At 46.9% G+C, this 19,955-nt stretch overlaps 1 protein-coding gene across 2 annotated transcripts in view; it reads left to right on the forward strand.

Annotated features, from left to right (window-relative positions):
• SERBP1 (SERPINE1 mRNA binding protein 1) overlaps positions 1 to 19,955 on the forward strand; it is a 221,264-nt gene that overhangs the window by 118,844 nt on the left and 82,465 nt on the right. For both annotated transcript variants that reach the window (XM_069232469.1, XM_069232468.1), the window contains exon 6: positions 18,182 to 18,359. In XM_069232469.1, the coding sequence (XP_069088570.1) occupies positions 18,182 to 18,359 (178 nt within the window). The remainder of the gene's footprint in view (positions 1 to 18,181; positions 18,360 to 19,955) is intronic.

Consider the following 19,955-nt stretch of genomic DNA (forward strand, 5'->3'; position numbering starts at 1 on the left):
GCTTTCATCACCTCACAACTCCCACCAGATTCGGTTGTAGTAGGGGCAGCTCGCAAGAGAGCCAACTCTCACACGTCAGGCGATGCACCACCTCCGGATAAAGAAAGCCGCAAGTTCGACGCAGCCGGGAAAAGGGTCGCAGTACAAGCTGCAAACCAGTGGCGCATCGCTAACTCTCAAGCGCTCCTAGCGCGATATGATAGAGCCCATTGGGACGAGATGCAGCACCTCATCGAGCATCTACCCAAGGATTTACAAAAAAGGGCGAAACAGGTGGTTGAGGGACAAAACATCTCCAATAACCAAATACGCTCCTCTATGGATGCAGCTGACACAGCTGCAAGAACAATTAACACAGCAGTAACCGTAAGAAGGCATGCGTGGTTACGAACATCTGGCTTTAAACCGGAGATACAGCAAGCGGTGCTCAATATGCCATTCAATGAGCAACAATTGTTCGGACCTGAAGTGGACACAGCAATTGAGAAGCTAAAAAAGGACACTGACACTGCCAAGGCCATGGGCGCACTCTATTCCCCGCAGGGCAGAGGCACTTTCGGCACCTTCCGCAAAACAACCTTCAGAGGGGGGTTTCGGGGTCAGGCCCCACAAGCCAGTACCTCACATTCAACACCGTCTACCTACCAGGGACAGTACCAAAGGGGAGGCTTTTGGGGCCAGTACAGAGGAGGACAATTCCCTAGAAACAGGGGAAAATTTCAAAGCCCAAAAACACCTGCAACCAAACAGTGACTCACAGGTCACTCATCCCCTCCACACAACACCAGTGGGGGGAAGAATAAGTCAGTATTACCAATCTTGGGAGGAAATAACAACAGACACTTGGGTCTTAGCAATTATCCAACATGGTTATTGCATAGAATTTCTCCAAATCCCTCCAAATATACCACCAAAACCACAGAATATATCAAAACAGCATTCAGACCTTCTGGAAATATAAGTTCAAGCATTACTGCAAAAGAATGCAATAGAACTGGTACCAGGTACACAAATAAACACAGGAGTTTACTCACTGTACTTTCTAATACCAAAAAAGGACAAAACACTGAGACCAATCCTAGATCTCAGAACACTAAACACCTACATCAAATCAGAACACTTTCACATGGTCACGCTACAAGAAGTGTTACCATTGCTAAAGCAACAAGACTACATGACAACCTTAGATCTCAAAGATGCATATTTCCACATACCGGTACATGCCTCGCACAGGAAATACCTAAGGTTCGTATTCAAAGGAATACATTACTGTAGGAAGTTGGCTCTGTATGTGCTATTTCAAAGTAAGGAATAGCATGCACAGAGTCCAAGGGTTCCCCTTAGAGGTAAATGTAAGGAAATGCCTCCTTGGCATGGTTGCCCCCTAACTTTTTGCCTTTGCTGATGCTATGTTTACAATTGAAAGTGTGCTGAGGCCTGCTAACCAGGCCCCAGCACCAGTGTTCTTTCCCTAACCTGTACTTTTGTATCCACAATTGGCAGATCCTGGCATCCAGATAAGTCCCTTGTAACTGGTACTTCTAGTACCAAGGGCCCTGATGCCAAGGAAGGTCTCTAAGGGCTGCAGCATGTCTTATGCCACCCTGGAGACCTCTCACTCAGCACAGACACACTGCTTGCCAGCTTGTGTGTGCTAGTGAGGACAAAACGAGTAAGTCGACATGGCACTCCCCTCAGGGTGCCATGCCAGCCTCTCACTGCCTATGCAGTATAGGTAAGACACCCCTCTAGCAGGCCTTACAGCCCTAAGGCAGGGTGCACTATACCATAGGTGAGGGTACCAGTGCATGAGCATGGTACCCCTACAGTGTCTAAACAAAACCTTAGACATTGTAAGTGCAGGGTAGCCATAAGAGTATATGGTCTGGGAGTTTGTCAAACACGAACTCCACAGCACCATAATGGCTACACTGAAAACTGGGAAGTTTGGTATCAAACTTCTCAGCACAATAAATGCACACTGATGCCAGTGTACATTTTATTGTAAAATACACCACAGAGGGCACCTTAGAGGTGCCCCCTAAAACTTAACCGACTGTCTGTGTAGGCTGACTAGTTCCAGCAGCCTGCCACACCAGAGACATGTTGCTGGCCCCATGGGGAGAGTGCCTTTGTCACTCTGAGGCCAGTAACAAAGCCTGCACTGGGTGGAGATGCTAACACCTCCCCCAGGCAGGAGCTGTGACACCTGGCGGTGAGCCTCAAAGGCTCACCCCTTTGTCACAGCCCAGCAGGGCACTCCAGCTTAGTGGAGTTGCCCGCCCCCTCCGGCCACGGCCCCCACTTTTGGCGGCAAGGCTGGAGGGAACAAAGAAAGAAACAAGGAGTCGTCACTGGCCAGTCAGGACAGCCCCTAAGGTGTCCTGAGCTGAGGTGACTCTGACTGTTAGAAATCCTCCATCTTGCAGATGGAGGATTCCCCCAATAGGGTTAGGATTGTGACCCCCTCCCCTTGGGAGGAGGCACAAAGAGGGTGTACCCACCCTCAGGGCTAGTAGCCATTGGCTACTAACACCCCAGACCTAAACACGCCCTTAAATTTAGTATTTAAGGGCTACCCTGAACCCTAGAAAATTAGATTCCTGCAACTACAAGAAGGACTGCCTAGCTGAAAACCCCTGCAGAGGAAGACCAGAAGACGACAACTGCCTTGGCTCCAGAAACTCACCGGCCTGTCTCCTGCCTTCCAAAGATCCTGCTCCAGCGACGCCTTCCAAAGGGACCAGCGACCTCGACATCCTCTGAGGTCTGCCCCTGCTTCGAAAAGACAAACTCCCGAGGACAGCGGACCTGCTCCAAGAAAGGCTGCAACTTTGTTTCCAGCAGCCTTGAAAGAACCCTGCAAGCTCCCCGCAAGAAGCGTGAGACTTGCAACACTGCACCCGGCGACCCCGACTCGGCTGGTGGAGATCCAACACCTCAGGAGGGACCCCAGGACTACTCTGATACTGTGAGTACCAAAACCTGTCCCCCCTGAGCCCCCACAGCGCCGCCTGCAGAGGGAATCCCGAGGCTTCCCCTGACCGCGACTCTTTGAATCCAAAGTCCCGACGCCTGGGAGAGACCCTGCACCCGCAGCCCCCAGGACCTGAAGGACCGGACTTTCACTGGAGAAGTGACCCCCAGGAGTCCCTCTCCCTTGCCCAAGTGGAGGTTTCCCCGAGGAATCCCCCCCTTGCCTGCCTGCAGCGCTGAAGAGATCCCGAGATCTCTCATAGACTAACATTGCGAACCCGACGCCTGTTTCTACACTGCACCCGGCCGCCCCCGCGCTGCTGAGGGTGAAATTTCTGTGTGGGCTTGTGTCCCCCCCGGTGCCCTACAAAACCCCCCTGGTCTGCCCTCCGAAGACGCGGGTACTTACCTGCAAACAGACCGGAACCGGGGCACCCCCTTCTCTCCATTCTAGCCTATGTGTTTTGGGCACCACTTTGAACTCTGCACCTGACCGGCCCTGAGCTGCTGGTGTGGTGACTTTGGGGTTGCTCTGAACCCCCAACGGTGGGCTACCTTGGACCAAGAACTGAACCCTGTAAGTGTCCTACTTACCTGGTAAAACTAACAAAAACTTACCTCCCCCAGGAACTGTGAAAATTGCACTTAGTGTCCACTTTTAAAACAGCTATTTGTCAATAACTTGAAAAGTATACATGCAATTTTTATGATTTAAAGTTCCTAAAGTACTTACCTGCAATACCTTTCGAATGAGATATTACATGTAGAATTTGAACCTGTGGTTCTTAAAATAAACTAAGAAAAGATATTTTTCTATACAAAACCTATTGGCTGGATTTGTCTCTGAGTGTGTGTACCTCATTTATTGTCTATGTGTATGTACAACAAATGCTTAACACTACTCCTTGGATAAGCCTACTGCTCGACCACACTACCACAAAATAGAGCATTAGTATTATCTATTTTTACCACTATTTTACCTCTAAGGGGAACACTTGGACTCTGTGCATGCTATTCCTTACTTTGAAATAGCACATACAGAGCCAACATCCTACAGTAAAATAGTGGTAAAAAGAGATAATACTAATGCTCTATTTTGTGGTAGTGTGGTCGAGCAGTAGGCTTATCCAAGGAGTAGTGTTAAGCATTTGTTTCACATACACATAGACAATAAATGAGGTACACACACTCAGAGACAAATCCAGCCAATAGGTTTTGTTATAGAAAAATATCTTTTCTTAGTTTATTTTAAGAACCACAGGTTCAAATTTAACATGTAATATCTTGTTTGAAAGGTATTGCAGGTAAGTACATTAGGAACTTTGAATCATTTCAATTGCATGTATACTTTTCAAGTTATTCACAAATAGCTATTTTAAAAGTGGACACAGTGCAATTTTCACAGTTCCTGGGGGAGGTAAGTTTTCGTTAGTTTTACCAGGTAAGTAAGACACTTACAGGGTTCAGTTCTTGGTCCAAGGTAGCCCACCGTTGGGGGTTCAGAGCAACCCCAAAGTCACCACACCAGCAGCTCAGGGCCAGTCAGGTGCAGAGTTCAAAGTGGTGCCCAAAACGCATAGGCTGCAATGGAGAGAAGGGGGTGCCCCGGTTCCGGTCTGCTTGCAGGTAAGTACCCGCGTCTTCGGAGGGCAGACCAGGGGGGTTTTGTAGGGCACCGGGGGGGACACAAGCCCACACAGAAATTTCACCCTCAGTGGCGCGGGGGCGGCCGGGTGCAGTGTTAGAACAAGCGTCGGGTTCGCAATGTTAGTCAATGAGAGATCAAGGGATCTCTTCAGCGCTGCAGGCAAGGGGGGGGGCTTCCTCGGGGAAACCTCCACTTGGGCAAGGGAGTGGGACTCCTGGGGGTCACTTCTGCAGTGAAAGTCCGGTCCTTCAGGTCCTGGGGGCTGCGGGTGCAGGGTCTTTTCCAGGCGTCGGGACTTAGGTTTCAGAGTCGCGGTCAGGGGAAGCCTCGGGATTCCCTCTGCAGGCGGCGCTGTGGGGGCTCAGGGGGGACAGGTTTTGGTACTCACAGTCGTAGAGTAGTCCGGGGGTCCTCCCTGAGGTGTTGGTTCTCCACCAGCCGAGTCGGGGTCGCCGGGTGCAGTGTTGCAAGTCTCACGCTTCTTGCGGGGAGTTGCAGGGTTCTTTAAAGCTGCTTCTTGAAACAAAGTTGCAGTCTTTTTGGAGCAGGTCCGCTGTCCTCGGGAGTTTCTTGTCGTCGTCGAAGCAGGGCAGTCCTCAGAGGATTCAGAGGTCGCTGGTCCCTTTGGAAGGCATCGCTGGAGCAGAGTTCTTTGGAAGGCAGGAGACAGGCCGGTGAGTTTCTGGAGCCAAGGCAGTTGTTGTCTTCTGGTCTTCCTCTGCAGGGGTTTTCAGCTAGGCAGTCCTTCTTCTTCTTGTTGTTGCAGGAATCTAAATTCTTAGGTTCAGGGAAGCCCTTAAATACTAAATTTAAGGGCGTGTTTAGGTCTGGGGGGTTAGTAGCCAATGGCTACTAGCCCTGAGGGTGGGTACACCCTCTTTGTGCCTCCTCCCAAGGGGAGGGGGGTCACATTCCTATCCCTATTGGGGGAATCCTCCTTCTTCAAGATGGAGGATTTCTAAAAGTCAGAGGCACCTCAGCTCAGGACACCTTAGGGGCTGTCCTGACTGGCCAGTGACTCCTCCTTGTTTTTCTCATTATCTCTCCTGGACTTGCCGCCAAAAGTGGGGGCTGGGTCCAGGAGGCGGGCATCTCCACTAGCTGGAGTGCCCTGGGGCATTGTAACACGAAGCTTGAGCCTTTGAAGCTCGCTGCTAGGTGTTACAGTTCCTGCAGGGGGGAGGTGTGAAGCACCTCCACCCAGAGCAGGCTTTGTTTCTGTCCTCAGAGAGCACAAAGGCTCTCACCGCATGAGGTCAGACACTCGTCTCAGCAGCAGGCTGGCACAGACCAGTCAGTCCTGCACTGAACAATTGGGTAAAATACAGGGGGTATCTCTAAGATGCCCTCTGTGTGCATTTTTTTAATAAATCCAACACTGGCATCAGTGTGGGTTTATTATTCTGAGAAGTTTGATACTAAACTTCCCAGTATTCAGTGTAGCCATTATGGAGCTGTGGAGTTCGTTTTTGACAGACTCCCAGCCCATATACTCTTATGGCTACCCTGCACTTACAATGTCTAAGGTTTTGTTTAGACACTGTAGGGGCATAGTGCTCATGCACATATGCCCTCACCTGTGGTATAGTGCACCCTGCCTTAGGGCTGTAAGGCCTACTAGAGGGGTGACTTACCTATGCCACAGGCAGTGGGAGGTTGGCATGGCACCCTGAGGAGTGCCATGTCGACTTACTCATTTTCTCCCCATCAGCACACACAAGCTGGCAAGCAGTGTGTCTGTGCTGAGTGAGGGGTCCCTAGGGTGGCATAAGACATGCTGCAGCCCTTAGAGACCTTCCCTGGCATCAGGGCCCTTGGTACCAGGGGTACCAGTTACAAGGGACTTACCTATGTGCCAGGGTTGTGCCAATTGTGGAAACAATGGTACATTTTAGGTGAAAGAACACTGGTGCTGGGGCCTGGTTAGCAGGGTCCCAGCACACTTCTCAGTCAAGTCAGCATCAGTATCAGGCAAAAAGTGGGGGGTAACTGCAACAGGGAGCCATTTCTTTACAATTACCAATTCAAAGTATTGCCGTTCGGTATAACAACCGCACCAAGAGTCTTTACAAAATGCCTAGCAGTAGTAGCTGCACACATCAGAAGGCAGCAAATACACGTATTCCCGTATCTAGACGATTGGCTAATCAAGACCAACTCACTGACAGTGTTCACACCACACAGATGAGGTCATACAAACCCTCTACAAGCTCGGTTTCTCCGTCAACTATGCGAAATCACGCATTCTGCCGTGCAAAGTACAGCAATACCTAGGAGCAACAATAGACACAACGAGGGGAATAGCCACTCCAAGTCCACAAAGGGTTCAAAATTTCCAAAAAGTTATACAAACCATGTATACAACACAAAAAATACAGGCAAAGACGGTATTACAACTCCTAGGCATGATGTCCTCATGCATAGCCATTGTCCCGAATGCAAGACTGCACATGAGGCCCTTACAACAGTGCCTAGCATCACAATGGTCACAAGCACAGGGTCACCTTCTAGATCTGGTGTTGATAGACCGCCAAACATACATCTCGCTTCTATGGTGGAACAGTATAAATTTAAACAAAGGGCGGCCTTTCCAAGACCCAGTGCCACAATACGTGATAACAGATGCTTCCATGACAGGGTGGGGAGCACACCTCAATCAACACAGCATCCAAGGACAATGGGACGTACATCAAACAAAGCTGCATATAAATCACCTCGAACTGCTAGCAGTTTTCCTAGCGTTAAAAGCATTCCAACCCATCATAACCCACAAGTACATTCTTGTCAAAACAGACAACATGACAATGTATTATCTAAACAAACAGGGGGGGACACACTCGACACAGCTGTGCCTCCTGGCACAAAAAATATGGCATTGGGCAATTCACAACCACATTCGCCTAATAGCACAGTTTATTCCAGGGATCCAGAATCAACTTGCAGACAATCTCTCTCGATCACCAACAGGTCCACGAATGGGAAATTCACCCCCAAATTCTAAACACTTACTTCAAAATTTGGGGAACACATCAAATAGACTTATTTGCAACAAAGGAGAACGCAAAATGCCAAAACTTCGCATCCAGATACCCACACAGGCAGTCCTAAGGCAATGCCCTATGGATGAACTGGTCAGGGATATTTGCGTACGCTTTTCCCCCCTCTCCCTCTCCTTCCATATCTAGTAAACAAATTGAGTCAAAACAAACTCAAACTCATACTGATAGCACCAACATGGGCGAGGCAACCATGGTACACAACACTGCTAGACCTAACAGGCCAGATCTGCTAACACAACACAAACAACAGATCAGGCATCCAAACCCTGCATCGCTGAATCTAGCAATCTGGCTCCTGAAATCCTAGAATTCGGACACTTAAACCTCACCCAAGAATGTATGGAAGTCATAAAGCAAGCTAGAAGACCATCCACTAGACACTGCTATGCAAGCAAATGGAAAAGGTTTGTTTGCTACTGCCATAATAATCAAATTCAACCATTACACGCATCTCCAAAGGATGTAGTGGGTTACCTACTACACTTACAAAAATCTAACCTGGCCTTCTCTTCCATTAAAATACACCTCGCAGCAATATCTGCATACCTGCAGATTACCCATTCAACTTCACTATTTAGGATGCCTGTCATTAAAGCGTTTATGGAAGGCCTCAAAAGAATTATACCACCAAGGACACCACCCGTTCCTTCATGGAACCTCAACATCGTCTTAACGAGACTCATGGGTCCACCTTTTGAACCCATGCATTCTTGCGAAATACAATTCCTAACCTGGAAAGTTGCATTTCTCATCGCCATCACATCTCTAAGAAGAGTAAGTGAAATTCAGGCGTTTACAATACAAGAACCTTATATCCAAATACACAAAAATAAGGTAGTCCTAAGAACCAATCCAAAATTTCTACCAAAGGTTATTTCACCGTTCCACTTAAATCAAAAGGTAGAACTACCAGTGTTCTTCCCACAACCAGACTCTGTAGCTGAAAGGGCACTACATACATTAGACATCAGAAGAGCACTAATGTACTACATTGACAGAACAAAACAAATCAGAAAAACAAAACAACTTTTTATTGCATTCCAAAAACCTCATACAGGAAACCCAATATCAAAACAGGGTATAGCCAGATGGATAGTTAAATGCATCCAAATCTGCTACCTTAAAGCCAAAAGGGAGCTGCCCATTACACCAAGGGCACACTCAACCCGAAAGAAAGGCGCTAGCATGGCCTTCCTAGGGAATATTCCAATGCACGAGATATGTAAGGCAGCCACATGGTCTACGCCTCACACATTTACTAAGCACTACTGTGTAGACGTGCTATCCGCACAACAAGCCACAGTAGGTCAAGCCGTACTAAGAACTCTATTTCAGACTACTTCCACTCCTACAGGCTGAGCCACCGCTTTTGGGGAGATAACTGCTTACTAGTCTATGCACAACATGTGTATCTGCAGCTACACATGCCACCGAACGGAAAATGTCACTTACCCAGTGTACATCTGTTCGTGGCATTAGTCGCTGCAGATTCACATGTGCCCACCCGCCTCCCCGGGAGCTTGTAGCCGTTTGGAAGTTATCTTCAACTTTGTACATTTTGTAAATATATTACTTAAACCTTAACTGGTACATACTTATTCACTCCATTGCATGGGCACTATTACTAACACACACAACTCCTACCTCACCCTCTGCGGGGAAAACAATCGAAGATGGAGTCGACGCCCATGCGCAATGGAAGCAAAGGAGGAGGAGTCCCTTGGTCTCGTGACTCGAAAGACTTCTTCGAAGAAAAACAACTTGTAACACTCCGACCCAACACCAGATGGCGGGCTATGCACAACATGTGAATCTGCAGCGATTAATGCCACACTGGGTAAGTGACATTTTCATATTCACCTTATCTTCACTGGCATAGGTCATCCTCCTAACGAAAGGCAAAGATTTGGACGGGAAAGCCTCACCCATCATGGTGGACCTGCAGAATGAGTACTTCTAGCTAAACTGGCAGTCCAGTCCAGGATTTAAACCTGTTTCATACCCAAGGAATCCCTTTATTGAATAGGTGCCTAGGACATGGATGATATCACAAAATTATAAGCGTATGTCTCTGTAGCCTATTATTCCTCTTATCCTCACTGAAATGTCGTCCTCCTATGGGAACAAAAGACAAATTTTGATACATTAAAAAAAAAAAGCAGTAGAAAACAGATCCAGTGTGGATGACTGATTATAAGCTTATATGTTGTGTGCCTTTTGATCCACAGAAGAAAAAAACTGACTAGTGCGGTAGAGGTAAGACTTGTTATCTGCACATACGTGTGAGGATAGTTTTAAGAGTACCAGCGCTGCCCTGATGAAAGCCCTAGAACTATTTGTTTTTTTCAGAGAGGCCGAAACAGGTTGACAGAGTATAGCATGGAAGGATGTCCGAGGCATAAGCTCATGATGTCATCCTAGATTGGGTTTTAACCCGGTCTTGTGTCAATTCAATTAAGGATTTTCCTTGGGTGTGGATGGAAATTTTTAATTCTTGGGCTGAACCCCATTTTCAGCCTTAAGTACTTGATGTGATATCCCTCTTCTAGAGGACAGACCACCACAGTGATTTATATGGTGGGGCGAACTAGCCCATTATGAAGCATGGCACGATAATGTGGGTGAGGCTTTTCTATCCAAATCTTTTTTTGGTTTCAGTAGGAGAATGATGAGTTATCCAGGGATGATGAATAAGCCACTGCACCTTTTGTGTGAACTATGTTTGAATTTGGAGGTTGTACTATAGCTAATAACCTCTACCTCTTTATGTATGATGTATAGTGTTTGAATTTGACATGTTTTCATGTTTAGGTGTATGTGGGTGTCCTTGGTGCCTTCTGTGTCTTAAAAACCTCCCAAAGAAGTCTTCTTTGATACCAGGTAGGTCCTTGATTCCCCCTTCACCACCTTGCCTTGGTTTCCTCAGTGAGAGACCTTCATAAAATTCATGGATCCTGGTCACGGTACGGAGATACGCTTACAAGGATGTCCTGTCTTGTAGATAATGTACTGTATACCTTTTTTATTTTATTTAATGCATTGTTTTATACCTTGCAGTCTTAGTCCAATGGCGTGATTAAACGAGAGTTGGCTGTTAATGTATTTGTTATATGGAGTGATGTCTGACTTCACATTAACATATGGCAATCGTATTAAGATTGGACCATACTTGAATCCTTGTGATTTATTTTCTTGCAAACATATTAAATCTAGACTTCTATTGAGAGCTGTGGTTCTGGCGTTTTGTAGTGTATCAGTTGTACTCTGTTGAGCACACAGTTTATGCCGTTGGGCAGTAGGGCATAAGTAACCAATCAGCAACATGCCTATTGTTTGGTTGAATACAATTCTCATATTATCCATGTGACCTTATGACACTCGCAGGATGTCCGGTTGATGGAACCACTACTACCCTTTTCGTTGTATCTGTATATTGCTCACCAAAATGAGGTACAACATGCACTAAGTCCAGGGGGTTCCCTTATCAGTGGACAGAGCTTACTCTAGCAATCCCAAGGTGTTTTCTTTTTAAGGGGGGGTAGTGTGGTCGAGCAGCCCTAGGCTTACCAGAGAGGAGAGTTAGACATCTGCATATGAGCGCATAGTCAGATGTCACACGACTCAATAAGCAGGTCCACGTCCATTTACAAAAATAAGTATCTTTATATATGTTTTGGCACCAGAATCCTGAGCAGATACGTACATTTTGCAAGAAAAATCTTTACAATTTAGAAAAGTCGACACAGTGCAATTCTTGGAAGCTGCAATGTTTTCCAATGGAAGAACAACAAATATGGTAAACTGGTTTAGTACAGTAAATTACAGGACCAATCTCCTGGACTTACGGTAAGTACTGGGCAAGGCCACAGCAACCAGTCACACCAGGCGGCACTGGGGCTGCTGAGTGCAGAGGTGTAGTATGGCCTCAGGTGCCTAAAGTTAGTCAATGGGGATCAGTCCAGTTGAAAAGAGGATACAGGTTAGGACTGGGAGTCAAGCTAGGGCGAGCCACCAAGTGGGCTTGATGCTTGTGGAGGGAGGGACACCAGTGGTCTTCGTCTGGGGTATCAGGGTGCAGAGGGTTCTTGGACCGTCTGGTGTGTCACTGGTGGCGGCTGCAGTGAAGGGGGCCCACAAACAGGCCCCAGGTATGGACTGGGGAATCAGGTGAACCAACAGGTGGGCTTGAGTCTCGCAAGTCTGGGGGACCCAGGGTCCAGTGCTTATTAAGAGTTCCTCAGACCCCCTGCCATACTTTGAGTGTCCATGCCTTAGATGAACAAGAGGGCAGTTAGTATGAGCAATTTGGACACCACACCAGATACTGCCCACCTACTGGGACTACAGAGGAGGGTACCATAGGTCTTGGGTCTTCAGTTGCCCTTGATGGCAGTCAAAACAAAACATCTAGACAGATGCTTCAGTCAGGAGTCAGTCCCTCTGAACCCTTGCTTCCTATCAATGAAGCTCCCTACAGATGTCCTGCTTGGGGCCTGGTCCAATCTCTGCACAGAGGCTCCTCTGCACAGAACTATTGCCGGACTCCTGGGGACCCCATTTTACTCACCCACCATCCCACCCCAGAGAGCTTGGTGGTGCAATCCTCCACTTCCTAGATAAACCCTGGCGCGTTCCCTACCACTCCATTAGATGGGGAATCCAAAAGGCTGGATACTTTTTGATAAGACAATGTTATTTCTGCGAGCATAGAACTGTGGTCCGTAAATATTGCGTCTTTTGGGCCAATACACCCCCACTGTGTGATTCAGTTGTACAAGTCCTGCCCATAGTCTCGGAGACCTGAGCCATACTCTCCTAAGCTGTTGCTGATGGGTGGAATGCAGCAAAGTTCACCATCAAATGTGTACTGGACTTAACTGACTCGCTGGGCAGAGTGACTGCATTATCAGTGACACTTAAAAGCAACACCTGGCTGAGAGCCACTGGCTTTTCAGGGAAGGTCTAAGCTTTGCTCATAGACATGCCCTTTGATGCTTCCCCTTTTTGGTAAGAAGACACACCCTGCGCTGGAGTGCGTGAAGGACAGCAAAGATATGGCTTGATCCTTGGGTCCATCCACAGCCGCGAGCCAATCGTACCCTTAAGCCCCCTTCCATGGCTACCATAGAGGCTGCAACCATGTCGGTTTCCCTCTAGCCACCAGGCCTCCCAGCCTTGCTGTGGACATGGTTCCCACAAGCCATGTGGGAAAACCAGCCAGAAGTTGTGCCAATTTGCCACTCCCCTCAAAGTTACAACCTCTAATCCCCTTTGGTAAGCTCTCATACCAGGATGGGCACCTATTGGGAGGCAGGAGTTGCCATCACCTGCACCACTGGAAGTCTCAACGTCGGGCAAGTGGGTTTTGCAAATCGTCCTTTGGGAGCTATACCATCCCCTTTTTGGAAACACCTCCAGCTGTGGCACCTACTTACGACCAGCTGACTGAAGACCATCTGTCCTTGCTCCTTTAGGAAGTGTTGGCTCTTTTGGCCAAGGGAGTCTGGAAGAGGGTGCTGGCATAAGATTGTGGCTGCTATTCCCGCTACTTTCTGGTGCCCCAAAAAAAGAGGCCTTAGTCCTATCCTAGACCTGTGCCTTCTCAACTTCTTCCTTAAAAAGGATAAGTTCAAAATGCTTGCCTTAGCCCTTGTCTTGTCTACCCTGGAACCTGGATAGTAGCTTTGGATTTGCGGGATGCATATTTCCACATTCCTGTCCCCCCCCACAGGCGGTTCATGGTAGGCCAAAAGCATTTTCAGTTTACCATGCTACCTTAGTGGCTATACTAGTGGCCCTCGGTGTTCTCCAAGGTGGTGCCTGTGGTTGCAGCATATCTGTGGAGGTTGGTGGTCCCAGCCTTCCACCTACTTTGACAATTGGCTGTTGACCGCAGGCTTGCCCCAGTCAGTCAGTCATCTCCCACCTCCAGACTATGGCGGGGTTCACTATCGACGTGTCATACTTGACTCCCAAACATTTAAACCCCACTGGCTTCCTTTCATCAGAGCTGTTCTGGACATGATGCAGTATCAGTCCTAGTCCTAACCACCCAAACAACTAGTCCATGATATGCATGATAGTTTGCAGGGTCGCTCTCAAGAGTGGGGAGAACCCTGGCTACTTTAGATTGTCACTGCCAAGAATGCTCAATGTCAGCAGATCTGCCCTCCGGATTTTTCAAGGCGACTCACTCTGCTTTGACCTCTGATATGCACGCCCTTCTGCCGATACCACTTATGACTCATCTGACCCCCACCCCTTTTTTCCCTGAGCCTTTATCTTGCCCAAAGCACTTTTTTTGCCCCAGTGGGATCATAACCTGGTTATCAGCTTACTCATTTGTACACCCTTTGAGCTGCTGCATAACTACTTTTTTTTTCTTTTTTTTCAGCTTTCTTAGCATCCATGACATCGGCTAGGAGGTAACTGTGAACTGCAGGCAGTCTCTACACCCTCCTTTTACCAAGACAAACTGATTCGGAGGACCCATGCCACCTCCTTTCTCAGGATTGTGACACCTTTTCACATAATTCAAAACATCACCTTGCCTACTTTCTTTGCTCTTCCTCTTCTTTCTAAAGAAGAGGAAAACTCAGCCTGGTCCCAAAAAAAGCCTTTTCGTTCTACGTTGATGGCATACGAGTTCTGAGTGGATGATTGCCTTTTCGTAGGATATGTTGGGGGTCAAGCAAGGGAAGGCAGTGCAGAAATGAACCATCTCATAAGGGATAGTGCTCTGCATTAAGTTCTGCTATGCGTGCTCGTTCCACCAGAGCCAAGCCTGCATTCAGTTAGATTGCAAATCCCTGTCCTACACCCAGACACCACTCCATTCAATGAGGGTCATCCATCTTGCAGCTGCCTTAGACAAACTAGACCTGCATACCATTCATGAGAATGGTGACTTCCTGCTAGAAAAACACTCCAGGGCGGAGTGTTTGCTTCACTTCCTCTCTGTGGTTAGACACTCTTAAAACTGGCCCAGGTAAATTCAAGAAGCTGGTAGTCCCAAGCAGTCACATTCAGGAAAAAGAAGTTCAAATTCTCTTCTTCTGAACCCTTGTTCACCAGAAGTAGTGTCCCCCCCCCAGACTCCCTAGTGGTTGCACCTGCTTGTCAGTGAGCCACAGTGAAAGCTGCAGGTGACGCACAACCTCCTCCTTCAAGATAAGGCGAGCAGGTGGATTGATGCTGCGGGTATGAAGGTTGCAGTGGGTGCTGCACCACGTTGGTGAATCGCAAATTCAGTCTGTCTCCTGTCCTGCTACGATACAGTGGAATGAGTTGGAGGATCTGCTTTGGCACCTCTGTCCTAAACAAAGGAAAAGGGAAGAAGAGTTGGTGGCAGATGAGAAGCTCATATCTACTGCCACTATTCATTGGAACCTGGATGCTGCAGACACCAGAGGGGTTTACACTGCCTTCATTTTGCTCCTCACTCCTGGCTGCACATCTCTGGGGTTAGGCCAGACGTCCAGCAGCATCTCATCAACTTGCTCTTTTATGGGGAGTACCTTTTCAGACAGCAACTTGATGAGATGCTGGAAAAGTTTAAGAAGGACCTGGAAACTGCCAAAGCCTTGGGACACAAGCAGCTAGGGGTTTCTGTTAATGGTAGAGTAGAAACATCATCAAGATTACCTTCCCAGACAAATCTTACTCCTATCAGTACTAGCTGCACGCCTACCATCAGCAGGGAGGGCAGAGGTTACTCACAGGGTTCCTTTTGGTATAACCACTCCCAAAGATAGTGGTAGAGGTGTTTACTCCAAGGGAGCCACTGCCTCAAAGCAGTAACTTGCTTGTCATTCCCCCTCCTGACCACACAACACCTTTCCGGAGGAGAATTCAAGCGTTTCTTCCCTGTTGAAAACAACCCACTGATTAAAGGTGATTTATTTCAATCATCATGCACCGCTACTGCTGCCTCCTCACCTCATCCCCACCAAACATCCTATCCCACAATCACACCCTCTGCCCAGAACACTAGCAGATTCAGGTGCTTATCCGTAAAGGTACTATAGAGCCAGTACTATGCAGTATCACTGCATGGGTCATCTAAGTCCAAGCCAGACCTCTGGCCCCTGAACAAGTACATCCTCTTATAATACTTCCACATGATTACTCTGCAAGATGCCATCCAGCTGCTACAGTAAGGCAGTGTTTTGACTCCACTTGTTATAAAGGACACATACTTAGACATACATGTCCTTGCTGCTTACCGCTGCTATCTGATTTGTGATAAGTGGCCAGCATTGCCATTTCAAAGTGTTACCATTCAGTGGTGTTCAGACACCAGCCCGTGGTAGCCAGCAGTCTCCGAGGGGACATTCACATGCTCCTCTACCTTGACGATTGTCTGATCAAGAGTGCGGGCAAGTTGCAATGTCTGGCACACATCCAAGCTATTTCCTGCCTTCACAGGTTGGGATTCACCATAAATGCCGCCAGATCCCATCTTCAGTCCTTCTTAGGTGCCACTCTCACCTGTCAAAGCCTTCTCCAGCGAACCTATGGTGGAGTCCGAATAGGGAGTGCGTCTTCAGGATCTTCAGTTTAGGGCTTGTGGTCATTGCAACTGTGAGATCTCCACATCAGTCACATTGAGCTCCTGGCCGTCCAGCTGGCTCTCAGGGAATTCCTTCAGAATGTTCACCACAAAGTTGCTCTTGTAAAGACTGACAACATGACCACCATGTATGATATGCTAAAACAGAGTTGCATGCATTCCTTTTAGCTCTCAGCACTGGCGAAGACTATTTGATATAGGCAATTCACCATTGGATAAATCTCCAGGCGCAGTAGTTTCTAGGAGTGGTCAACAACTACGCAGACCTGCTTGGAATGATGCAGCAATAAGTTCACTAGTGGGAACTCAACATGCAAGTCCTATTCCTGTACTTCTATCTATGGGGCATCTGAGAAGTCAACCTCTTTGCCACCACACACAACACAAAATGCCAAATCTTCACCCCTCTGGACCCCCCCACAGTCCATGGGTGGTGGTGGTGAAGTGGGTGAACTGGTCAGTGATCTTTGCCTATACTTTTCCTCCTCCTCTCCCTCTGTACGTGGTCAAGAAGCTTTTGCAAACCTCCCTCACTCTCATCCTGGAGGCTCCCACATGTGTGACACAACCCTGGTTCTCAACCCTTCTCAAGTTGCCCCTTACTGCGAGAAACTCCCCCACAGGCCAGAACACACTCAAAACCAAGGCATAATCGGGAATCCTAACTCCAGGCAGCTCAACCTAGCAATATGGTTCCTCGGTTCATAGCTTACCTCACTCTACCTCAAGAATTCATGGGCATTCTAAACCACTACACACACCTGTTAAGCATCCAAGTGGAAAAGGTTTCAACTATTCCATTAAAGTATCTAAACTCCCCCGCCCCTTAGCCTGCTGACCACGATATTGGTATGCAGAATAAGATTTTTTTCATTATTTAAAATCCCTGTCATCAAAGCCTTCATGGAGGTTGTTACGCAGGTTAGCCCTCCTAGTGTTTTGCCTGCTTCTCTCTGGAACCTTAATGTTCTCACCACACTTTAGGGAGCTCCTTTTGAAAAGCTATATTCATGCCCTTTAAAAATTCTGTGTTGGAAAGTCATCTTTCTGGTCGCTATTATGTCCTTAAGGCCTGTTGGTGAGCTACAGGCCCTCACCTTGGAGGATGCTTTCTCCCAAGTGCACAATAACAATTGTTCTTGGGACTAAACCCAAGTTACTACCAACGATATCTCCTTGTCATCGAAGTTAAACCATAGTTATGTCTTTTTCACTCAACTGCATTCATTATCTGAAAGAGGTCTTCATGTAAAACTTGCCCCAATGTGCTACAGCGACTTTTTATAGTATTTGATAAACCTTAGTCTATCCTATTTTGAATGTGGATATAGCCGGGTGTAGCCAGGTGGATGGTCAGTTACATCCATCCAGAGCAAGTGTATCTACAGCTGCACCTTAAGAAGGGAAACTGTTTTCCTGTAAGCATCTGTTCATACCATGTAGTGCTGTAGATTCACATGGACTGACTGACCTCCCTGGGAGCTAGTGTTTGTAGCAAATATTTTTCTTTTATGACATTTACATATTTAAACTGTTATACAGAACCTTGTGTATGGTCATCAAAGCTATCGTATCTGCTGCTCCATCACTACGATCACCCACTTTGCCCAGAAAAAAATATATAAAAATGGAGTCTGTGCCCATGCGCATTGCCAACTAAAGGAGTAGTCCCTATACCTCATGACTCGAAAGACTGTTTCAAAGAAAAAAAGCAAGTTACAAATGTCCAATCCAGACACCAGATGGCAGGAGTACGCAGAGCATATGAATCTACATCACTGCATGCTACAAATGGATGCTTGCAGGGTAAGTAACATTTTTCTTACTGCCATTGCTTTTATTAACAGAATTAACTTTTCCATCTTTGTAACAGTTTGGCACTGTCTATGCCACCCTTCAATGTTCTAATCATTATTATTACTTCAGGGAAAATGAAGTGGAAGAAGTCAAGGAAGAAGGTCCTAAAGAAATGACCTTGGATGAATGGAAAGCTATGCAAGACAAAGAACGAGCAAAGGTTGAATTTAACATACGGAAACCAAATGAGGGTGCCGATGGTCAATGGAAGAAAGGATTTGTTCTTCACAAGGCTAAGAGTGAAGAGGTAAATAATGTAAAATTCATTTCTATTGTACAGAATTTTCCAAAGATTATCTCTGAAAATGTAAGTATCTCCCTCCCTCTTTCTAGTTTTGTAATTGAAGCTTACAATTTTATACTACAAATCTATGGAGCCATAACTGCAGTGGCTGCGCCATATTGAACAAAGCTACATTTTTGATTACTTTAAATTGAGTATTCTTCATACCTACTTGCCCTGAGAAATGTTTAATTTTTTAGGCATATTCTACAACTGGGCCATAAATGTGTATTTCTTTCTTTCAGTTTGCTTCATAGATGTTTCTAAGACCGTCCAAATCTGAGTTAGGTCTGTTCAGTGCTATATATTTTGTATTTTCAGTTAAATCGATGTATGACCACTGTATGGGATAGTCGGTCTCCCAAAACTGATTCCACCTCTGCATGTTTGGGGAGAGTGCAGTATTCTTTATTTTCATAATTTAGTTCTGGTAACTCAAGAGCTATTAATCTTAATGCAGAGGATGTTGCTACAGACAATTGATTGGCAAACAATTGTATAGAATAATAGGCAAACCATAGACTAATTTGGATGTTACTAGCTTGCCTAAATCCCTGATGAAGATTTGAGTTCAGTGGGAGAGGTAAATACGGTCTTTAGGTGTCTGATTAGTCTGTTTTAAGGCGTGCTCAGACTTTCCAGGGATGTGTTTTTATTGGTGCTCCAGTGTAGGAAGTTGGCTCTGTAGGCACTATTTCAAAGTAAGGGATAGTATGCACAGAGTCCAAGGGTTCCCCTTAGAGGTAAGATAGTGGCAAAAAGAGATAATACTAATGCTCTATTTTGTGGTAGTGTGGTCGAGCAGTAGGCTTATCAAAGGAGTAGTGTTAAGCATTTGTTGTACATACACACAGGCAATAAATGAGGAACACACACTCTGAGACAATTCCAGGCCAATAGGTTTTGTTATAGAAAAATCTTTTCTTAGTTTATTTTAAGAACCACAGGTTCAAATTCTACATGTAATATCTCATTTGAAAGGTATTGCAGGTAAGTACTTTAGGAACTTTGAATAATTACAGTAGCATATATACTTTTCACATAAAACACAAATAGCTGTTTTAAAAGTGGACACAGTGCAATTTTCACAGTTCCTGGGGGAGGTAAAGTATTGTTAGGTTTTGCAGGTAAGTAAACCACCTACGGAGTTAAGATTGGGGTCCAAGGTAGCCCACCGTTGGGGGTTCAGAGCAACCCCAAAGTTACCACACCAGCAGCTCAGGGCCGGTCAGGTGCAGAGTTCAAAGCGGTGCCCAAAACGCATAGGCTTCAATGGAGAGAAGGGGGTGCCCTGGTTCCAGTCTGCCAGCAGGTAAGTACCCGCGTCTTCGGAGGGCAGACCAGGGGGGTTTTGTAGGGGGGGGGGAGAGAACACAAGTTAGCACAGAAAGTACACCCTCAGCAGCACGGGGCGGCCGGGTGCAGTGTGCAAACGCACGTCGGGTTTCCAATGGAAATCAATGGGAGACCAAGGGGTCTCTTCAGCGATGCAGGCAAGGGGGGGCTCCTCGGGGTAGCCAACACCTGGGCAAGGGAGAGGGCCTCCTGGGGGTCACTCCT

Source organism: Pleurodeles waltl, chromosome 4_2, assembly GCF_031143425.1.
Source record: "Pleurodeles waltl isolate 20211129_DDA chromosome 4_2, aPleWal1.hap1.20221129, whole genome shotgun sequence".
Taxonomy (NCBI): Eukaryota; Metazoa; Chordata; class Amphibia; order Caudata; family Salamandridae; genus Pleurodeles; species Pleurodeles waltl.